The sequence below is a fragment of the Siniperca chuatsi genome, linkage group LG5, assembly GCF_020085105.1.
Source record: "Siniperca chuatsi isolate FFG_IHB_CAS linkage group LG5, ASM2008510v1, whole genome shotgun sequence".
NCBI lineage: Eukaryota > Metazoa > Chordata > Actinopteri > Centrarchiformes > Sinipercidae > Siniperca > Siniperca chuatsi.
Window position 1 is genome coordinate 5,947,580 of NC_058046.1, and position 20,310 is coordinate 5,967,889.

General features: G+C 39.6%; 1 protein-coding gene and 1 long non-coding RNA gene across 2 annotated transcripts in view; one reads left to right on the forward strand and one right to left on the reverse strand.

Moving 5' to 3' along the window:
• Positions 1-17,356, forward strand: part of LOC122876084 (protein crumbs homolog 1-like) — a 39,705-nt gene extending 22,349 nt beyond the window's left edge. Inside the window, exons 8-13 of the mRNA XM_044195988.1 lie at positions 2,984-3,525; positions 4,661-4,826; positions 6,782-7,643; positions 10,186-10,302; positions 10,465-10,591; positions 12,586-17,356. Of these exons, the coding sequence (XP_044051923.1) occupies positions 2,984-3,525; positions 4,661-4,826; positions 6,782-7,643; positions 10,186-10,302; positions 10,465-10,591; positions 12,586-12,807 (2,036 nt within the window). The 3' untranslated portion in view covers positions 12,808-17,356. The remainder of the gene's footprint in view (positions 1-2,983; positions 3,526-4,660; positions 4,827-6,781; positions 7,644-10,185; positions 10,303-10,464; positions 10,592-12,585) is intronic.
• LOC122876085 lies at positions 368-1,842 on the reverse strand. Its single transcript, XR_006378001.1, has 2 exons — positions 1,514-1,842; positions 368-528 (listed from the first exon to the last, which is right to left on the reverse strand). It is a non-coding gene; the product is annotated as an uncharacterized LOC122876085 (long non-coding RNA).
• Positions 17,357-20,310: the final 2,954 nt, after the last annotated feature.

The following is a 20,310-nucleotide window of genomic DNA, read 5'->3' on the forward strand; positions in this document are numbered from 1 at the left end:
AACACATGCTGGGTTGGTTTGACCCAAGTGCTGGGTTTTACCTTTCAACCCAGAATACTGGGTTGTTCATTTGATCCAACCAAGTGAGTGAAATTAACTCTATTTCTGGGTTAAATATTACCCATACACTGGGTTATTTTCGTCTCATTGCCTTTCTACTTTTATATTTAAAGAAAATAAATTATTAATAATAATAATTAATAATACAACCTTTAATTACAGGTCGGATCTTTCAGACAGAAAACATTTCACTATCAATGACCGAAATTAACATAAACATCTAATTTTATACAATAAAAACAATATGCACCACCAAAAATAGCTACCTGATATTGTGTATGGGTAATTAAGACACACGATTCAATGACAAGTTAATGAGAAGAAATTTAATATCGGGTTGGATGTAGCCATCAAGCTCTTAAAGAAACTCCAGCACAGAAAAGTGAAGGACCAGAAACCAAACCAACGTTTGGCAGGTCTGGAGACACAATGTGGCAGCACACAGTCCACATTCTGCAGGGAGACAGCCTGCGAGAGGGAGAAAAAACAAAACACATGAGCACATCGCTTGTGTGAAGCAATTCTAACATGTACCTATTGATAAATAAAAATGAAAAGCCCCGTTGCGTTCTACCAGTTTTCCATAAGGGCCGGTTGACTACTTCCTAACTGTTTCAAGTCACAATCACCGTCATCATGGTCGTTTTTAACTATATATTTTAACCAGATGAAGGATTTTAACCATCGGACGTCTGGATCTGAAGTTGTCAGAGAAAAACTGAGCAAACAGCTCGGCTCGCATGCCCCAGACGTCTGGTCCGCCGAAAAGCATCGGAGAAACACTGATTTTTAACGTGAAACTACTTTATTTAGTATTTTTACCGGTTTTAATTTTAGGGGCCGTTTGTTTTGACCTCTGGGAATAATTCGGCTCCCGGTAAAAACCTCGTGAACGATGAACAGTGAAGGAATCCTAACCTAAAAAGAAGCTGAGCTAACATTAGTGGCAGCTCGATCGGCTCGCAGCCCCTCCTCACGTCTTGTGTCTGCCGAAGAGCGTCGGAGAAACACATTTTTAATGTGAAACTGCCGATTGTTTCCCGGTGATCCAGCCGAGATTTCGGCGGGGGTCCCGACGCAAGCGAGCGGGTTTTTCAGCACCGATGGCAACAACGACAGCTAGCTAGATAGCTAGCTAACGTTAGCTAAACTAGCTTGCTAGCTAAAGTTGGCTAAGTAATGAGCCGGCATCTGTGCTAACGTGTATGGCAAACCGGCACGGTTTGCTAGCTACTTTATTAAATGTTACGGAATTAACAAAATTTTATGTCAATTTACTTCAAATGACAGCTTACCTGAAAACCGATGAGTGTCTGCGAGCAAGAGTGCGCTCAGCGCTATTGCACCGCCTCCCTCCATGTTTGCAGATTGTATTTTACAGTGAAATGAGCTTAAGATCATGCTGTTACCACAACTTATTAAAAATATAGGTAAAGTATTCAAATTAACCTACCATAAAATCCTGCCCACCGTGTTGTGCGAACCTCTGACTGCAAACGATGGATCCAGAAAATTCGACAATGGAAGAGCGGGAAAATGAATGAACCATCAGCTGGGTCAAAGTAACCCAACCAGCTGTTCAGCTGTGAATAACACCTTACAACCCCTTTGACCCAGCATGAGCAACCCAACAGTGTTTACAGAAACACACTTTTTTGAGTGTATAGGTTTGCAGGAATGCCTCTACTTTTACAGCAAAAACACTACTTATGGACCACTGGATAGATTACTTTGTGGCTAGCGATCAAAGCTTCTCAAAGTGGGGGTCACCAAGACTATGTGTAGGAGGAACTGTGGTAATGCTTGCCTAGGTGGGATTCTTACTCCCACAAATTTTTGTGGACAACCACAAATTTTTGTATTACACTCAAAGCGAAAACTCAAAGCTGTTTTTGTTGAGTATACAAACTCATTAAAATGTATTAACAGAATCTAAACTCCCTCCTAATGAGCACTCAACAAACACTGGATGTATTAAAGTCTGAGTTTATTACTTCCTCCACCACCAAATTCGTCAGTTTGGTGCAAAAATAAAAAACAAAACACATAAATACCACATGTTAATATCATTTTGAGAATGCAAAAAATATGCCTACTAGTGTTTACATATTTGTGTAGTCTTGAAAGGTCACATCAATTGCTTGATATGACCTGATATGACTCAAATCAGCTCTTGCCAACTACAAATAATTGCCACTGAAAATCTGCATGATGTGTATTAAAGTATCACTTCATCATTTTAGTATTGCACTTCCTTAAAGTTGGGGCACAAAATAGAACATTAAGAAGCAAGGCAAGTTTATTTGTATAGCTTTTTTCAACAACAAGGCAATTCAAAGTGCTTTACATAAGACATAAATAAATCTAATCAATGCAGTAGTGGTAGAGATCCTGACTTTTATTCTCTACAGTATGGGTCAAGCTCCAGAACCACTGGATCCTACACTTCCCATAATGTGACTCAATGGGATCTTTTCATTAGACCCTTCCTTCCTGGTAAATGCACCTCTTTCAGAATTTTAGTTAAAAAGTTGTACAGTTCAAACCCAAGCCGAGACGCACAAGTGATATGTCCTCCTCCGGAGCCACACAAGACCACAAGACATTATAAAAGTGTTTCAGAGGCTAAGTACTACCCCCCACCCCAGCTAGTAAACTGATATTTCATGTAAAACTGGAGTGCCCCTTAAAGGAAACCAAAATAAAGCATTGCTGATACAGATGTAGCATGTACCAGTGTGAACAGGAGGGGGCTGAGAACACAGTCCTGGGGGGCTCCGGTGTTAGGAGGTTTAGAGTGGAGAAGGTGTGACTGCCAATCAAAAAATAAACAAATAAAACCCAAAATAAACTGACCCTAGACAGTTCTCTGGGGTCTGTTTGTAAGGAAGTGATACTGACTACTCTGTGCTTCTCACCTCAGAGTATCCATCCTGGACCTTCGGTCATGAGAACACCACCAGCTACGCCGCCTTCAACATCTCAGAAACCCATGGAGACAACTTCACCATCTCTTTTTTAATGCGCTCCTTCAAACACAACGGCCTGCTCCTGCAGCTCTGTCGAGAAGGAAAGCCTTACCTGACAATCTATCTGAAGGAGGGCACTGTTGCTATCTACAGCCCTCACACCACACTGCTGTCTGAGGCCAAGTTTGTCACTGATGGCAACAATAATCTGGTGACTGTAAAGGTACACTATGGCCATGTGGTCTTCCCCAAAGCAGGGAATCATCGCGCTTTAGGAAATGTGAGTGTAGAGGCAGGGGATGTGGCGTATGTCGGAGGGCTCCCGGCAGGCAAGAGCATGAACGCCTGGGGCGGAAACTTCAAGGGGTGCCTGCAGGACATTTGGCTGGACCACAAGCATCTGGCCACTGAGGATCATCCAGAGGGTGTGGAAGTTTACCAGGCAAGCACAAAGGAGAACATGCTGTCAGGATGCCAAAGTGATGACACATGCAAGGTAAAAGAGAAATATACAGTCCACTGTTTGATCATCACTTTAACTACAGAATAGACACAATTTATGATCATGTGAAATGTAGAGAAAGGCTGAACTGATATTAGGTTTTGTAATGTTACTGATATTTTTGTAAGGGAGTACAATTAAGAATCTTTAAGTCTGACTATTTTTACACCACAACAAAATAGCATTTCATTTCAAGGTCCCATGGTAATCCAACAACATTTAGGTCAGGGTTTTTTTAAACACAGAAAGCCAGAAAACTACACCTATTTTCACTACAACTACTGCTCAGCTGTCACTACAACCACCTCTGCTATTTCTACTACTATTCTCTACAACATCTACATTTTTCTACTACTACTACTGCTGCTTATGCTACTACTACCGCTAGTACAAGCACCACAACTAAACAAAACAACCAAACTATTACCGCTACTGTAAAACTAATAGAGAGAATATTAATGCATGTTTATGTGGAATCTGGCTAATTTGTTGCATTAGAAATAATTACCTATTAGGCTTGGATGAGTTGTACAATAATATGTCCAGAGCCAAGCTAGTGCCCACAGTGAGGCTGTAATGCATATTGTTAGATTGATGCTATTAGTTTTTTATCTCTAGAGGGGAAATACTGTACAGTAGGGTTTGTCTAACCGGATGTTGCATATTTATTATTACTAATGTGGAAGAAAAAAATCTTTCAGGTCCATTTCTGTGGCTGGTTTAGATGAGTTTTATTCACTGAGCAGTGGAGACAGAAATTCACAACACGGCTGTAGAATTCTCTGAAGATCGACATTCAGAGCAAGGTTTTGCACTGTTACAACATGGGTAGTCTAAAACAATAGGTTATTATGGTATTATTATGGTAAAAACAATAGGTATTATGTTTTGCAAGTGTTTGGCACTAACACTGAACCCATGCTAATTGTGTTAGCACCTTGCAGTGCTGTGTGATAGCTGGGCTGTACTGTTTTGCCTCAACCCAGTTAACATTGATCTGCTTGTGAATCCTCTTGATCTGTAAGTTACCGCTGAATCCTCTCTGCAGCTTTTACATCCGCGGTTGCATCAGGTGAGAGACTTCACAACTGATCATCTAATCCATCCATCTGTGTTTGTCTGTGCACAGGATGAGCCCTGTTTCAATGGTGGACAGTGTCAGGTCACCTGGAATGACTTCAAGTGCGACTGTTCCATTAACTACTCGGGCCGGCTGTGTGAGACACGTTTGTGGTGCGTCGACAACCCTTGTTTTGATGCAGTGCGTTGTGTTGACCTTCAGGATGGTTATGAGTGTGAGTAATCTTTTGGCATTGATTATCACTCTTTTTATCCAGGCAGGGCAAGTCACGTGAGGTCAGGTAAAGTTTATTTGTTTAGCTCTTCATTTCTTAAGAGTCTTACAGTCTTGAAAAGTTTCTTAAGGGCCATTTAACATCAGATGGTAAGGGCAACCTGACAACCTTAGACCCTCACTGACATCAAAGTAAAAATTCTGTAAGTTAGCACAAGAGAGGGAAGAAACTCCATGACCTCAAGAGTCTGATTGCAAGATCTGTTGAAAAGAAAGATTACAACATACAGAAATACAGAAACAACAAATATATAGTTTATGGTTGATGCTTTTTTCAAGTAGCAGAAATGAAATGGGAACAGGAAGCAACAGAAACACATGGGACATGCGATACTGACAACACAAAGCATAAAATAGTGGCTACCAATCATCTTTACTATGCCTCATTTGTTTACAGTAATTGCATCAAGGTATCACAATTAAAGGGGCACTCCACTGGTTTTATGAATGAAAATCAGTTTACTTATTGCTTATTCCAGTGATCATGATCATAATGAGATTGCTCATCTTTTCATTTTCATGTGTGACTGCAGTGGGATTTGAACTCCTGACTACTACTGTTAGTAGTATATTTTGCTTAGTTTAGCTCAATTCCTGGATGCCTATGGGATCGTGATTATGTTATTTGATCCCATAGACACTCAACAATTGAGCCAAGATAGCTTAGTTTGACATAACTTGACAGACTTCACCATATACATGAAAAATGAATTCAAAACTACTCCCCCAAACTACTGTATGACTGAACTATCTCTTTAACCAAATCACACACATTTAGGCTATTCTATGTGATCTCATTTAACTAATGTAATAACTAATGTAATATTTTTTCACTTTATTCACTGAGCCTCCCTTGAAACTGTTTGGAGCCCCCCCTGGGGAGGCCTGCCTACCACTATGAAAACAACACTTCAACTATTAGTTAGTATTATTATTGTAGTATTGCACTCCCATAAAGTTGATGGAAACAAAAAGAACGGACCAAAAGAATGGCCAAAATCAGTACTGCAGATGGCGAAATGACCTGGTATTTACTCCCTTGTATAGGCAAAGCTCCCAAAATGCTGGATCCTCCAATTGTGTGTGTGAATGATTAGTATCCAACTGATGAGCAGTTGCCATCAGTGTATGAATGGGGTGAATGTGATATGTAGTTGAAATGCTTTGAGTAGTCAGAAAGACTAGAAAGGCGCTATATAAGTACAGTCCATTTACCATTTAATTGTAATTACTTTAAACAAAAGAGGTATGGTCACGATGACGGTAGCTTCTATCTCATTCCCTGGTTGTGTCAGAAATATGGGAAAATGAAACACTGCTGTTAGTTAATGACATTTGTTCCTGCTCCATTGGGTGTGGCAATCCAGATGTGGGTTTATTATGAATATTCTGCTGACATCATTTATCTGTGACTAATTTATTATCAGCTGTGACAGCCAACTGGCAAACAAATCTTTTTTACGGTATTTGGAGAACCTCTGGATAGGACATCCAATAATGTCCTATCCTATATAATGCAATAAAAGAGTGGATACACTTATATGCAATTCAAGCTGTGCCTTTTAAAATTATTATACTGTATATTACCATATTAGATAAATAAAATCAGTGGTGAGCTACAACAATGGATTCAAATTGAACAGTTTTTTTTGTTTGATTTGATGGATTTGAATACTTTCAGAAAGCATGAGAGCTCTACTGTACAATTCCATCAACAACAATTAAACATATCTAAACCTTAGACCAAGGAGTACTTCAGAGACATTTTTTCAAGTGTTGCTTCCAGGGACAGCAGATCAGTTTGGGGTTTTCCAATCAATGCATCAATCGTGTAACATCTAAAAATTCTTGGTTTCAGCAACTTTTCAAAACTGTTCACATGATCTTCTCCCACAGGTTTAACTGAAGCCAATTTTCAGGACAATGCTCTCCAGTATGATGCCAACAGCTCCCTTCTGAGCCCTGTAACCAACATCACCATGGATATACGGACGAGGGATACAAACGGGATCTTGTTGCGGGCTGCCAGCAGAACCGAGGTGTTCTGCCTGGGTCTGCTCAACTCCTCCCTGCTGGTCAAACTGGACAGCGGGGCAAGTGCAGAGCTGCTGGCCTTCACAAGTGAAAGGGTAATTGCAGATGGAGCGTGGCATCAAATCCAGCTGACCATGGTCGATCCCATGCAGTTAGCGTCCCGCTGGCACCTCATTGTGGATGGGCAGAGAGTTGGTGGCAGCTTCGGCGTTGGCGGCAACCTCAACTTCCTCAATGACACCAACATCTGGTTGGCTGAGAAATACACTGGATGTTTAGGGGAGGTGAGAGTGGGTGGAGTCTACCTGCCACTCATAAATGTACCAGACGCCCCTCAGAGGAGCCGGTTCTCCAGACTGGGTGGGCACGAGCCAATCATAGGATGCCAAGGTGCACCAATTTGCGATTCCCAGCCCTGCCTCAACCGGGGTGTGTGTCAGGACCAGTTTAATGAGTTTAACTGCAGCTGCAGCGCAGGATGGGAGGGGGAACTGTGTGAGACTGAGATAAATGAGTGTTCTTCAGGTCCCTGTCTCTATGGTACATGTAAAGACCTTCTGGCAGACTACCAGTGTGATTGTGAGCCTGGATACACAGGGAAAGACTGTCAGGATGAGGTGGATAACTGTCTGGAGTTCAGATGTGTGAATGGAGGAACCTGCGTGGAAACAGTGGGAGTTCACACATGTTCATGTCCTCCTGGCTATGTCGGCAAGCGCTGCCAGTAAGTACAGACTTTTCTGTTCCTCTACAGTACATTTTAGGCTTTTACCTATTAGGCTGCAGTGTAATGACATTTTAGGCTGAAAAAACATCCTTTCTATTAGACTGTTTTTTATTTGTGTAGACATGCGAGTGATCAACCTGTGTTTCAGAGATCTGTGCATGGTGCATGGAGGATAGAGTGGGCCAAAAACCAAAAGCTCACGAGCCGTGAACACAGCTGTTGTGTTCACTGTTGTGCCAACATGATGCAGGAAGAGTTCACTGAGCAATACACATCCACTGTGTTTTTTAGCGGAACAAAATAGCTTTCTTTCAGCTTTTAGGAATCTAATGAGGTGTCAGGGTTTGCTCAATATTAAATCTGCATTAATTGATTTTTTTTTAACCACTTGGGGGCTTGCTTTGTTAAAAAAAAATTACATATATTATCACCTTTTATAAAGTTGATATGGCGAACGTGTCAACAGACACTTGCCTATTTACACATCTGACAGACACAAGTTGTGTTTGTGTCCACCTGATAAATGCCCAATTAAGGTGTCTATCTTTACAAACTAAATTTAAGGTTCAATGTCCATTTATTTATCATTATACAACACAGGGTTGTGCAACGAAATGCAAGCTGTAGACCCCTCATGATACACATAAAAAACTAAACAGAAAACAATTTATTTATTTACCCTCTGGTTCCCAAGCCAAGTCCCAACAAGAACTTAAGAAACTTAACAAAGTTGACAAGAACTGGGCACAGGAATTTTGCCTTCTTAAGTTTCCTTAAGAAATCCAATTGTTTCTGAGCTTTCTTAAGCAAGATGGAGATGTGTGATGTCCATGACAGGTTCTCAGTGATGCTGATGCCCAGGACCCTAAAACTGTTAACCTGCTCCACCTCAGCTCCACTGATGTAGACATGGGAGTGTGTCTTTGTTTCCTTTTTTCTAAAATCAGCTCCTTGGTTTTGCTGATGTTGAGCAGTAGGCTGTTCTCAGTGTATCACTCTGCAAGATTGTTGATTTCCGCCTGATATGAATTCTCATAGTTCACAACAGAGTTCTGTCCATGTCGGGGATTGCAGTCTTGGGTGTACAGTGTGAACAGTAGGGGGCTGAGCACATAGCCTTGGGGGGCTCCGGTGTTGAGCGCTATTGTGGAGGAACTGTAATTTTCAATTTTATTTATTTATATAGCATCAATTCATAACAGAAGTTAGGTCTAGACCGTAGACTTTATAATATTATTTACAGAGACCCAACAAATCCCACCATGAGTAAGCACTTGGCGACAGTGGCAAGGAAAAACTTTAAGAGGCAGAAACCTCAGGCAAAACCAGACTCAGGGTGGTTGGTCATCCACTGCTGCCAGTTGGGTTGAGAAAGAGGGAGGGGAGAGACGGAGAGAGAGAAGGGAGGTGGGGTAGGGTGAAGCACAATGCAAATTCCACCTAGAATTTTAAAATAGTAACAATGTAATGGTAATATTAATATTAATACAGTAATAATAATAGGAATGATAGGAATAATAATGACAATAATAGTAACAAGGCTAATAACAACAACTGTAGTAGCAGCACGTGCAGGAACACAGGGGCAGCAGGTGGCCCACAACCAAAGATCCAGTCTCTGCAGCTCTGGAGGTAGAAATACCTGCTGAAAGTGACAGAAGGAGAGAGGAGAGAGATGAGAAAGCACAGGAGAGAGAAGATGTCGAGTTAGTAACATACATTAATGGGATAAAAATGCATACAGATGGAGAGGGAGAGAAGGAGAGAGGAGCTCAGTGCATCATGGGAAGTCTCCCAGCAGTCTAGGCCTATAGCAGCATAACTTAGAGATGGTTCAGGACTCACCCAAGCCTGCCCTAATTTATCAATCAATTTCTAATTTATCAATTTTTCAGCATCATTCTGAGATAGGATGTGCCTGACTTTTGCAATGTTACATACATGAAAGAAGGCAGTCCTTGAAGTTTGTTTCATGTGGGAGTTAAAGGATAAATCCTAATCAAAGATAACTCCTTACGGTGGTGCTGGAGGCCAGGGCTATGCCATCTAGAGCAACTATATCTTTAGATAATGTGTCCCAGAGGTGTTTGGGGCCAAGTACAATAACTTTAGTTTCATCAGAGTTTAACAAATTAAAATAAAAATTATTTTATTGCTAAAAAAAATAAATAAAACTTGATTAAATGATAATAACAATGCCGCAGCAGCATGTGACCAAACAATACAATTTTATCTTTACACAAAAGTTGCCATTAAGTTAAACTAGCAAGTTGCCTGTGCAATGAAAATGTTGTGATCGGTGGGACAGTTTACTCTTGAAAATGGAGCCCTTGATTTGATATAGCACAAGCTACTATTAGTGCCAAATCACAACACTCAAGTTTAAATAATTGTGGGAGCCAAAATCATTATATAATTGTGGGATTAATTGTGAAGTTCACCTCCACTGCTTTTGAGTCATAATTAAAGGTCACCTAATTGTACAAAAAGTACAAAATGATACATTAGAGTGTAATGAGTATGTTTGCGTGTCCAATAGGTGGCGTTTCCCCCCAGTGACATGCGATGCAAACACAGAGTGTCTCAATGGCGGAGTTTGTATAGGAGGTGACTTCGGAGGCAACTGCACCTGCAAGCCGGGATACACTGGTGGCAGGTGAGAGCAGCACACTGCACATTCCTCACGACACATCTGTTGCTCATGAGAAAGTGTGTCTAACCACATCCAAGTGTAAAGGTCAAGAGAGAGAGTGTGTGTGTGTGTGAGCTACTTCTCTGTCAGTCAGCATTGTGTTAAAACCCTGCTGTTGTGTTTCAGGTGTGAGACAGAAATAGATGAGTGCGAGTCTAGCCCTTGTCTCAATGGTGCCACCTGTCTGGACAGACTCAACCACTTCCAGTGTGTGTGTGTGCTGGGCTTCAGCGGCACACTGTGTGAGAGCAATGTAAGTGATGGACAGATCTTTTCACTGACACTGGCTTTGTCACTTTCACAGCACATGTGCTCAATTAGAACCTGAATCTGAGTGATGGGTTGAAAATCCATGGCTTAGATTCAGGTTCCATTTAGCTGCTATAGAGCATCATTCTGTGTTAATCCCATGATGTATTGTCCCGGTCCAGCGTAAATTGGATTTATCACCCAACATCAGTGTTACCAAATTGGTAACATTTCAGGATTCCTGAAATAGCATAAAAGGTTGTAGATTTTTCCCAACACATAGAGAATCATGTAAACTTTTAAATTACAATTAATACCTGAAAAGTTATAGTATTTATAACTAAAGGTGAATAGGTTAGAATAATTTTTGAATCATGAAAATGGGTTATTATAACTGCAAATACTAACTAGAAAAGTGCACTCAGTAGAGTGCAGATCTCTGACTGTCCTGGTATCACCAAATGGTGTATGAATAACACACCAATGTCTTAAGTCATTTTGCGTGTTATCACAATACCTTTATTGCTTTTTGCGTGTAATTTCACGCCATTTACTCTCTGCTGACCACGAGAGGTCCTTGAGCATACAATCAAAAATGTGCACAAAAAATATTAGGCTGATGGGTCCTGTAGTATGTGATTAGCTGCAGACAGACACACACACACACACACACACACACACACACACACACACACAAACCCATGATCCCCTCCAGGCTTGCACCTTGCAGAGATAATAAAATACAGTAAAGAAAACTGATATAAATGAGTTATATAACATAAGTTATATAAGTATGTGAGTGTACAGGGAACTAGAAAGTGAAGGTAAATACAGTTTCAGTATCATTGAAAAGTATGAAAAACTGGATTACAGCATTATGATGTATAGCATGCATGATGTACAGCAAAAATGTGCAGTGTGCAACAAAATGTACCAAGATAGAGATACAACAAATTAACCTATCCAAAAATATTACTTGCATTCAGTATGAAATATGTGAAAAATATATTATGTAGCATTCACATGCAAGATACAGAAAATAAAATGCTTACATTTACAATATGTTGGTGCAGAATGTTTATATGAAGAAAGTTAGTATTTACATTAACTTTCTATTGGCACCTTTTCCCCTTTTATAGAAGTTTTCCCTCACAACAGGAATAAACAATCAAATAAAATGACATACCACTTTCTGATAAGGCACCCTTTATAACAGGTCTATAAGTTGTAACTAATGGCTTTATAAATATTAATAATCATTTACAGATGAGTTATAGAGTTGTTATAAGACATAAATGTTGTCATGTTGAGTAAAAATACTTTTGGCTGGTGTTTAATTATATAAAAATAATTTTTTAAAATTCATTTATTTAGTCATAACATACATAGAGGTAATCAATTAGCCTTTTTGGGTTTGTGATCTCAATGCTCTTGTGGCTGAATGAGAGTAAACATTTCACATTTTCAAATTTTCATTTGTTTGATTTTACTTAAATAAAACTCAGACTCCTCAAAGATGACTCTTGTGTTGTCTTTTTAGCTCTTAAGTTCATCAGGAGGACCACCCCAATGGACTGTTTATCGCTGACCTTTTTGAAAAGTTATGCAGAGCATATTACACAACATATTAGCATGTGCAAATGCAGTATTGATCGATTGTTTTAAAAACTCTCTTAGCAACTTTTATAACTACAGACATAATGGCTTATTGAAAAATGAGTTCAGTTGTTAATAAATGGATTGTCATCCAGATTCTCTGCAGACAAGATAAATGTCGTGCTGGAGCAGAATAAACACTAGGCAAAAGGATTTTCCCAACCTAGCAAACCAAGTGATTGCTTATAACTTATCTATAAAACATGAACAAATTATTTATTAACCATTAATAAACTCATTTGTTACAACTTATAAACATTTCCTTATGGGTGCCATATTAAAAACTGGTACCAAAAAAGGTATGGTCATGTATACATAACATTCTTTCCTATCCTCTTGCAGAAAGAGGAGCATAAGGAGCGAGTCCCCTGGCTGGCAGTGACCATCCCCCTGACCACCCTATGTGTGTTACTGGCCATCCTGGTGGTGTTTTTCCTCATCATGACAGCACGGAAGAAGCGTCAGTCAGAGGGCATGTACAGCCCCAGCTCACAGGAGGTGGCTGGTGCCAGGCTGGAGATGGGCAGTGTCCTTAAAGTGCCCCCAGAGGAGAGGCTGATCTGAGGCCTGCAGCCCTGCCTCACAGCCTTACTTCCAGTGGATGTATATATGTACAGGGCGGAGAGAACATATGCTCTGCAGTGTCAAACTGCCGGGCCCTCCTGTCCTACAAGGAAGTGATGGAGGATAAAATCAAAGACTGATCCTCCACCTGGGAAAACTACTGAGGTTGAAGCCTCAGAGATGGCCAGGTAAAGACCAGAGGCTGAGAAAGACAGTCTCCTGATTACTCAGGCTGTCCTGTTGGGGAGAGTGTGGTCAAAGGATGCTCTGACCCTGGACGTCCCCTTGAAGAGTTAGGTCTTGAGGACAATCTCAAGCTTAAATTGTATGGGACCAAAATCATGTGCGGACCACATGTACTAAAGAAAAGCCCAAAAATCTGTGGATATTAAATTAATTCACACAGGCTTAAAATCACTGAAACTTAAATTCTCTGATGCACTCCATACGGTCATGTCAGGGCAAGTAATTCATCATTTTTGGTTTAGCAAAGCAAAACATTCAAAACCTTCCTCTGCAGATCCCACTGCCGATTCTGTTTTGCATGACAAATGCTGCTTTGCATGTTTTGCAGGGCAAAGAGGAATGTGTAGAAGGAGAAAAATACATATTAGAGTTTAATTTGAAGTATAAATTGCATGATATTATCAGAGGAGCCCTGTCTTCACCAATATTCTCCTTGTAGTAGTATTACATTACATATACAAGGGGGTGTCTGGTTAAGAGATTTTTGGAGACAGACACTAATTTAAATCCTGGCTTTATCTTGTTAGAGGTCCCTTAGTAATGCTAATACTGCATGACTTCAACTCTTCTGCCATAATGGGTTTTGCCACCTGATTTCCTCTTTATTTTCTCTCCTTCCACAGTAAATTTGTGATTTTAACTTTTTTTGTCTGTCTTAAAAAATGTAAGCAGCAGTTTCGAAATCAGTCGAAGAAGGAATGTATTTATGATTCAAACCTCATGTTCTCCTTAGCTGAATCAGAAATTTTGAATTTGTACGATATCGCCTTGAGCACCAGTGATTTCAGGTGCTTAATATTTATAAAATAATTCAGTCACATGGGAAAAGATCACTCTTAAATTGAACACAGTATTCTTCCATCATGTGTCTGCAGATTTTCATTGACTCAGTCACTGAGTAGTTCCTCCTTATCTAAGCTGCTGCAGTCTTTAGTGTGAATAAAAAGATGCAAACAGTTCATACAATAGAACATGACTGCAGCCTCTGCAGGAGTCAAACACTGTTGTGTTAATAATTGCTGTATTATTTAGTCAATGCACACTGTATGGCTCAACAGGCTATCCACTCTGCCCACTCTCTATAATGCGCTGCAAAAGTTCAAGTCACTGCATTTTCTTTTTTGTAATATTTTCAAGGGGAACAGTATTTAATTATAGGAATCTTATTGCTGTGGTCTAAGGTGGTCAAATCAGTATTTGTGGACATAAATAACTTTCTTCTAATGTCAGAAAAAGGGAGACTTTAATTTTGCAATGAATGTCTACTTGAATTGTAGATAATTTAAAAGAATAATTCAACATTTTTGGAAATCCACTTATTCATTTTCTTTCCAAGAGTGAGATGAGAAGATAAAAACTAAAAATATGGAGTTGGAGTCATGCAATAGTTAGCCTAGCTTAGCATAAAGACTGGGACCAGGGGCAAATAGCTAGCCTGGTGGTGTCCAAAGTGAAAAAATATACCTACCAACCCCTCTAAAGCTCACTGATCAAGAAATGTAAAAATGTTAATGTCATTTTTACATTTCAGTTTGTGTATGGATTAAACAAACAAGATAAAATGTTTTAATTAGTAAACTTTACAGATGTTTGTAGGCATATTTTTCACTTTGGATAGAGCCAGGCTAGCTGTTTCCCCCTGTTTTCAGTCTTTATGCTAAGCTAGGCTAACCATGTCCTGACTCCAGCTCCCTACTTAATACATAGACATGAGACTAATATCCATCTTGTCATCTGACTCTCAGAAAGAAAGCAAATGCAAATAGTGTATTTCCCCAAATGTTGAACTATTTCTTTAAGTTGTCATATCAATAAAAAAAAAAGTCAAGTCACCATTTTCCATACTATAATCTTATGGAGGTGCTCCAGACAAAACTGCATTTAACTTTAGGATAATTTTTTACAAATACTGATTAGATTGCCCTAGGCCCTAAAAGTAATGCAAACAATTCTTCATTTAAGTTAAGAGTTCTTGAACTGAGAATTAGCCCTTAAACTGTGATGCCACTGTACTCACATTTGTATTCCAAGAAGTCCCACCACTCACTTGCCTTTCACTCTGTACTCACCAGTGCTGCTAACTTTATTAAACCACTTAACCAGGATGCTTTTACAGGTCACAAAATGTGCTAATATGATATAAATTCAGACTGACACACTGTACCAGTTTCATGTTAATGGAACAGTTTGTGGATTTTGGATCATTATCTGTTTTAGGTAGGATTGGTACCAATGACCAATGACAATTACTTTCTAGATTTCAAAGTTTACTTTGACTTTATTTCATCTGAGCCAATATTGCTTACATGTGGCACAGATTAGATTTATATAATAATTATATGGCCAAAACTTGGATTGACCGACTATACTTTTGGGTGTTTTTCATTGTTTGGTCTAGGCCCCTTAGTTCCAATGAAGGGAAATCTTAATACTACAGCATACAATGGTATTTTAGTGTGCTTCCAACTTTGTGGCAGTTTGTGTTTGTCCCCTTCCCGTTTCACCCTGAAAATGCCCCTGTGCACAACAAAATGGTTTTCAGTTTGCAGACTGGCCTGCACAGAGCCTTGAACTCAACCCCATCCAATACCTTTATGATGAGCTGGAACACTGTTATCACTCAACATCAGCGTTGGACCTCACTGATACCCTTGTGGCTGAATGGGAGATAATCCCTGCATCCAGTTTCAAACATCTGGTGGAAAGACTGAAACCAGAAGATATGAGACTGTTATAGTGGCACATTATTGCCTATGGTTTTGGAATGAGATATTCAGCAGTTAGATATTGGTGTAATGTACAGGTGTCCACATACTCCTGGCATGTGTATTAGTGAAGGTGTAAAGTTTAAAAAATATAGAAATGTGATATATCCTCATCTTTTTGGGCCAGATCTGCTTGAGGTCAGGAGGCCCTGCTAAGAACTTTTATCAGAAGCCCTCCAGCATCAGACCTGGGCTCCAAGTCTCTACAATAGAGGTCTTCCGAAACGGATCTGACTGATTTCCCCAAATATTTTCTCCCGTGGTGATGGTGATTAGAGTTTATAGTACTTTCCGATTCGTTCAGATCCACTTGAGTATTAGACATATTGAGACTGACCTGAGACCAGTGGCAACAAAATGAGACCCTTCCCAACCCAAGTATAATTTGGACCCTGTCCGACTCACGGGTTCACGAGTGGACCTGTGAAGACCTCTTCTCTCCACCAACCCAAACTCACCCCCAGTTCATTTATTATATGTGTTTTGTTTGCACCTATTGCAGATAGCAATATGAATATAGGTTAGGCTTATGTGTTATGTCTATGTTTTTAGGTGACAATAGAAAAAAATATACAGTGATATACAGTATATTCAAACCTGACCTCCCAGCATACTACTGCTTCTCACTGAGTACGAGGATGCAGGGTTGTTGTCATTCCTGTTGGCTACCTGTGGGGTTTAATAAAGGTCAGAAATCACTTAATACTCCTTTAATAATGACTGCAGGGAATGTTCATGTATGTGCATGATTAGATGATAGTATGTGCCTTCATGTTTTCCTGCATCCATTAAACACAAGAATCCTGTGGTCTGTTTTTATGTTACTTGTTCAGACAGATTAAAGCCTTTGCGTAGACTATACTTCAAAGGATTCAAAGAAGAGGTCATTGACAGAAACATCACTGTAAGAGGTGCTCTATTATTCAAATGATGTTAAAAGCATTATGGTATTGTTCAGACATACAGTGTTATACAGTGCTGTGACTTAACAACAGAACATATACAGGGCTGATAAGTACCCCAGCTATGTACAGAATGGTAGTGATTTTACACTGGAGTTGTTTTTACTAAAGCTGCACCATGTACAGCAGAGAGATCAGTAAATGATGAGTTCTATTCCAAAATATTATATATTCACTTTAGGAAATAATAATCATTCCCTGGAGTTGTTTAAAGACAGGATTCAATTTGTGAGTGATACTAATGGGTCAACCCAGGACTTCTACTGTAATTCACCCACTAGCACTCATATTCAAATATATCAATGTTTTAAAATGTGTTGTTTCTGGGCTGCCAGTGATTTCTAAGTAGTTGCCCCTGTTCTCTAAAAGTGAATGTCTCATTTTGGAATAAAACTCTTGCTTGTTTATATGTGGGGGATTTTATGATTTGTCTGTAAAGTAAGATTTCAATCCAAGTGGATAGTTACACTGTAATTTTGTGTATATAGTAGGAAAGGCCACTTTGATTGGAATCAGAGTTGGCAGGTATATGTCTTAAACAGTGTTCAAGGAAAAATAAAACACAAATGAAATGAATAACCTGGATGGAATTTTTAATTTTGTAAAAACATGCTTCCATGTTGATCATTAATGCTTGTTGGTGATTATATATTAAAAAGCCCCTTCTCATCTCTGAATCACCAAAGATTGCCAAGAACGCATCTGGTTTTATCTCTTTCTTAAGTACCCTGTAGAAAATCATCTGAACACCTAAAGCCACACACAGAACAAAATGAAAATAAATGAGAGTGACACTTTAGCTAATTTACTATCACATAATGGTGATACAGATGGATAGATTTAACTTTGTATAGTTTTGGAAGAGCTGAGCTATATGAACAACTTTAAAATGTATTCATTTGTATGTGTGGTTTATAATCCACCTCTGTGATATAAATAGTCCCTTATTCCAAATCTCATGTGGTAGTCAGCACTCAAGTCAGACGTTCATGCATCTCCAAGATGTTTACCCCAGATATAAAAGCTGCAGCAAAACAGGAAACTGAATGTCTAGAGTGATGGGGTAATGAAAAAAAAATCATACAAAACACAACATTTTGGCTTAATTTCATAATGAGGGGTGTTACGCTGAACATAACATACATGTGTAAAACACAACACTGTCTCTGACAAAGATTATATTTGGTTTTAAGTTGGGAAAAAGAAGCAAATTTGTAATTTATATAAAGATCATCTATGCAACAGTCCCTCAAGACAAGAAAACCTCCATCCATCAAGGGCGGAGGAAATCAATGACTGACACTGTTCAGGGTTTTGCTGAACGTATTTGTTCAAAATGAACGATATTGCTTCACCAATAGAAAGAAATATATGGAAAGAAAATAAATATACCAGTAATAACTGCTCTCAACAAACCAAAACAAATAAACAAAAAAGATTGATATCTGCCTTAATAATAAAAAAATGCATAGTTGAACTGTTGAACTCCCTCCACATTCCCTGTCCTTTTTAAAAAAACATCTTCTTTTCCCACTTTGCACTGCTCACTCTCCCCACCCCTGCCCCCTCTCCCCTCTTTGAAGCTGTATTGGTGCATTCCTTTGTGTCTCTGAGCGACTCCCATCCAGGCTGGCTTCTGGCTGCTGGCTTGGTCAGTGCTTCTCCTCCCTAATGATGGCAAATGAAGCAGGACAAGCATCCTCCTCCTCCTCCTCCTCCTCCTCCTCCTCCTCCTCCTCCTCCTCCTCCTCCTCCATGATCCTAGTGTGAGGGAGGAGGAGGAATGCTGGCATGAAACCCTGAGGTCATCCTACTCCAAAGCAAGTTAGAAAAGGCCAAGGAATTGTTTTCAAAAACTAAAGAAGTCAGACTCAATGGAAAGGTTCTGCTTTCATTGAAATATCTAACTTGGAAACTTGAAAATGATGTAACAAACTGACAACAAATTCTACTGTCACAAAAATCACAACCTGGGCATTGTTTGTTGGAAAGACATTGCTGAATCATTTTAAATGTAACTTTTCGATGCTGTGAGCACCACAAACTAAATCCCATTCACTTCCATTGTGTTGAGGTGGAGGCAGAAATCTCAGAAAGATGTGAAATGTGGACAAATATCTGCATTGCTAGATACCACTGGAGGTAAGTAAAAAAAAAATGTTTCTTTTGTAATTAGGGTGAACTGACCCTTTAAACCATGCTGTGTCACAGAGCTTTTCAACCTCTCCTTGTGCCAGTGTGCAGTCTCACAGTCTTACCTTTGTTGCAAAGTTTTAAAACTACACTACAATTTTTAACCAAAACTCCAATTGTCTTATTGTCCTCAATGTGTCATGGTTTTGGGTTTAGTTTAGTTATTTCCTGTTTTATTTTGATAGAGTCCTTTTTCATGTGTATTGGGTTACTTTACTTCCTGCGTTTGTATGTTTCTCGCCACTTTTGATCGTCTGACCCACCCTGATTAGTTTCACCTGTGTCTATGTATCCTTCCCTCACTGGTGTATTTAGTCCTTGTGTCTTCCCTCTTTCAGCTGTCAGGTCGTCTGCGTCTGTTGCCCACTCCTGTGTTTTTCTGGTGTTTCTACGGTTCTCCCTGTTGTTGCTGCTTGCTCCTAGTGAACCTTGTTTTTTTTCTGGATTTTTCTTGTTTTGTTGGACTACTTTTGTTTAGATTATTCTGTGTTGGACTCCTGGAGTCCTCAAGTTACCTTTTGTCCATTCAAATTTCCTGTGTGTCCTGTCTGCATTTGGGTCCACCTTTGAACTGAAACCCTGACACAGTAGGTCTGCAACAGAGAACAGTCCTCCATGCAACTAAGATGCAGATAACTAACTGAGATGCAGATAGTGATACATTGATCGTGACAACCAAAAGTGTCTCCTAATTAAACAGCAGTAATGAGCATTCTCATCCAGACAGAGAGAGACCCCATTTACACCTGAAAATAACATGTGATCAGTATCTGGATGCGTTATTGGGATAATGACATCTGATCATGGGCCTTTGCCTTTACACCTAGTATTAGTAAGTGTTTTAATTATCTCCATTCTGCCAGACTTGTTACAAGATCTCAATATGTAAATTAGGTTGGCGGAAATGGTGGTCTTGTCAACAAAGGTTAAAGGAAGTGATGCAGGATGCTCTCAAGGGACCACTAAGACAGCCAAAGGCATCCGTAGGCTACTTTTCTGTAATCTTGCTAACTAGGCTAACATTACCTATGCTGTGAAGAGCCAAATATACCCCAAAACAAACGCAGACAGTGTATGCGCACAGGGGTCTGTTTATACTACACCGGGTGTCTGCCTACACGGATATGCTCGCACATGTTTGTCAGCACATATGGTCCACACAGACTTGGGCATATGATGAAAAGTATGTTAGGCAGACCCCTGTGGTCATTACTTAGCAATAGTTAGAAGTTTGGGGGAAAATGAGGTAATGAGTTCAGTAGCATTTTATAAATCTGCTGAGTTAATTAAAATATACTACCATATACTACATACCTACACTGGAGGGATTCAGATAA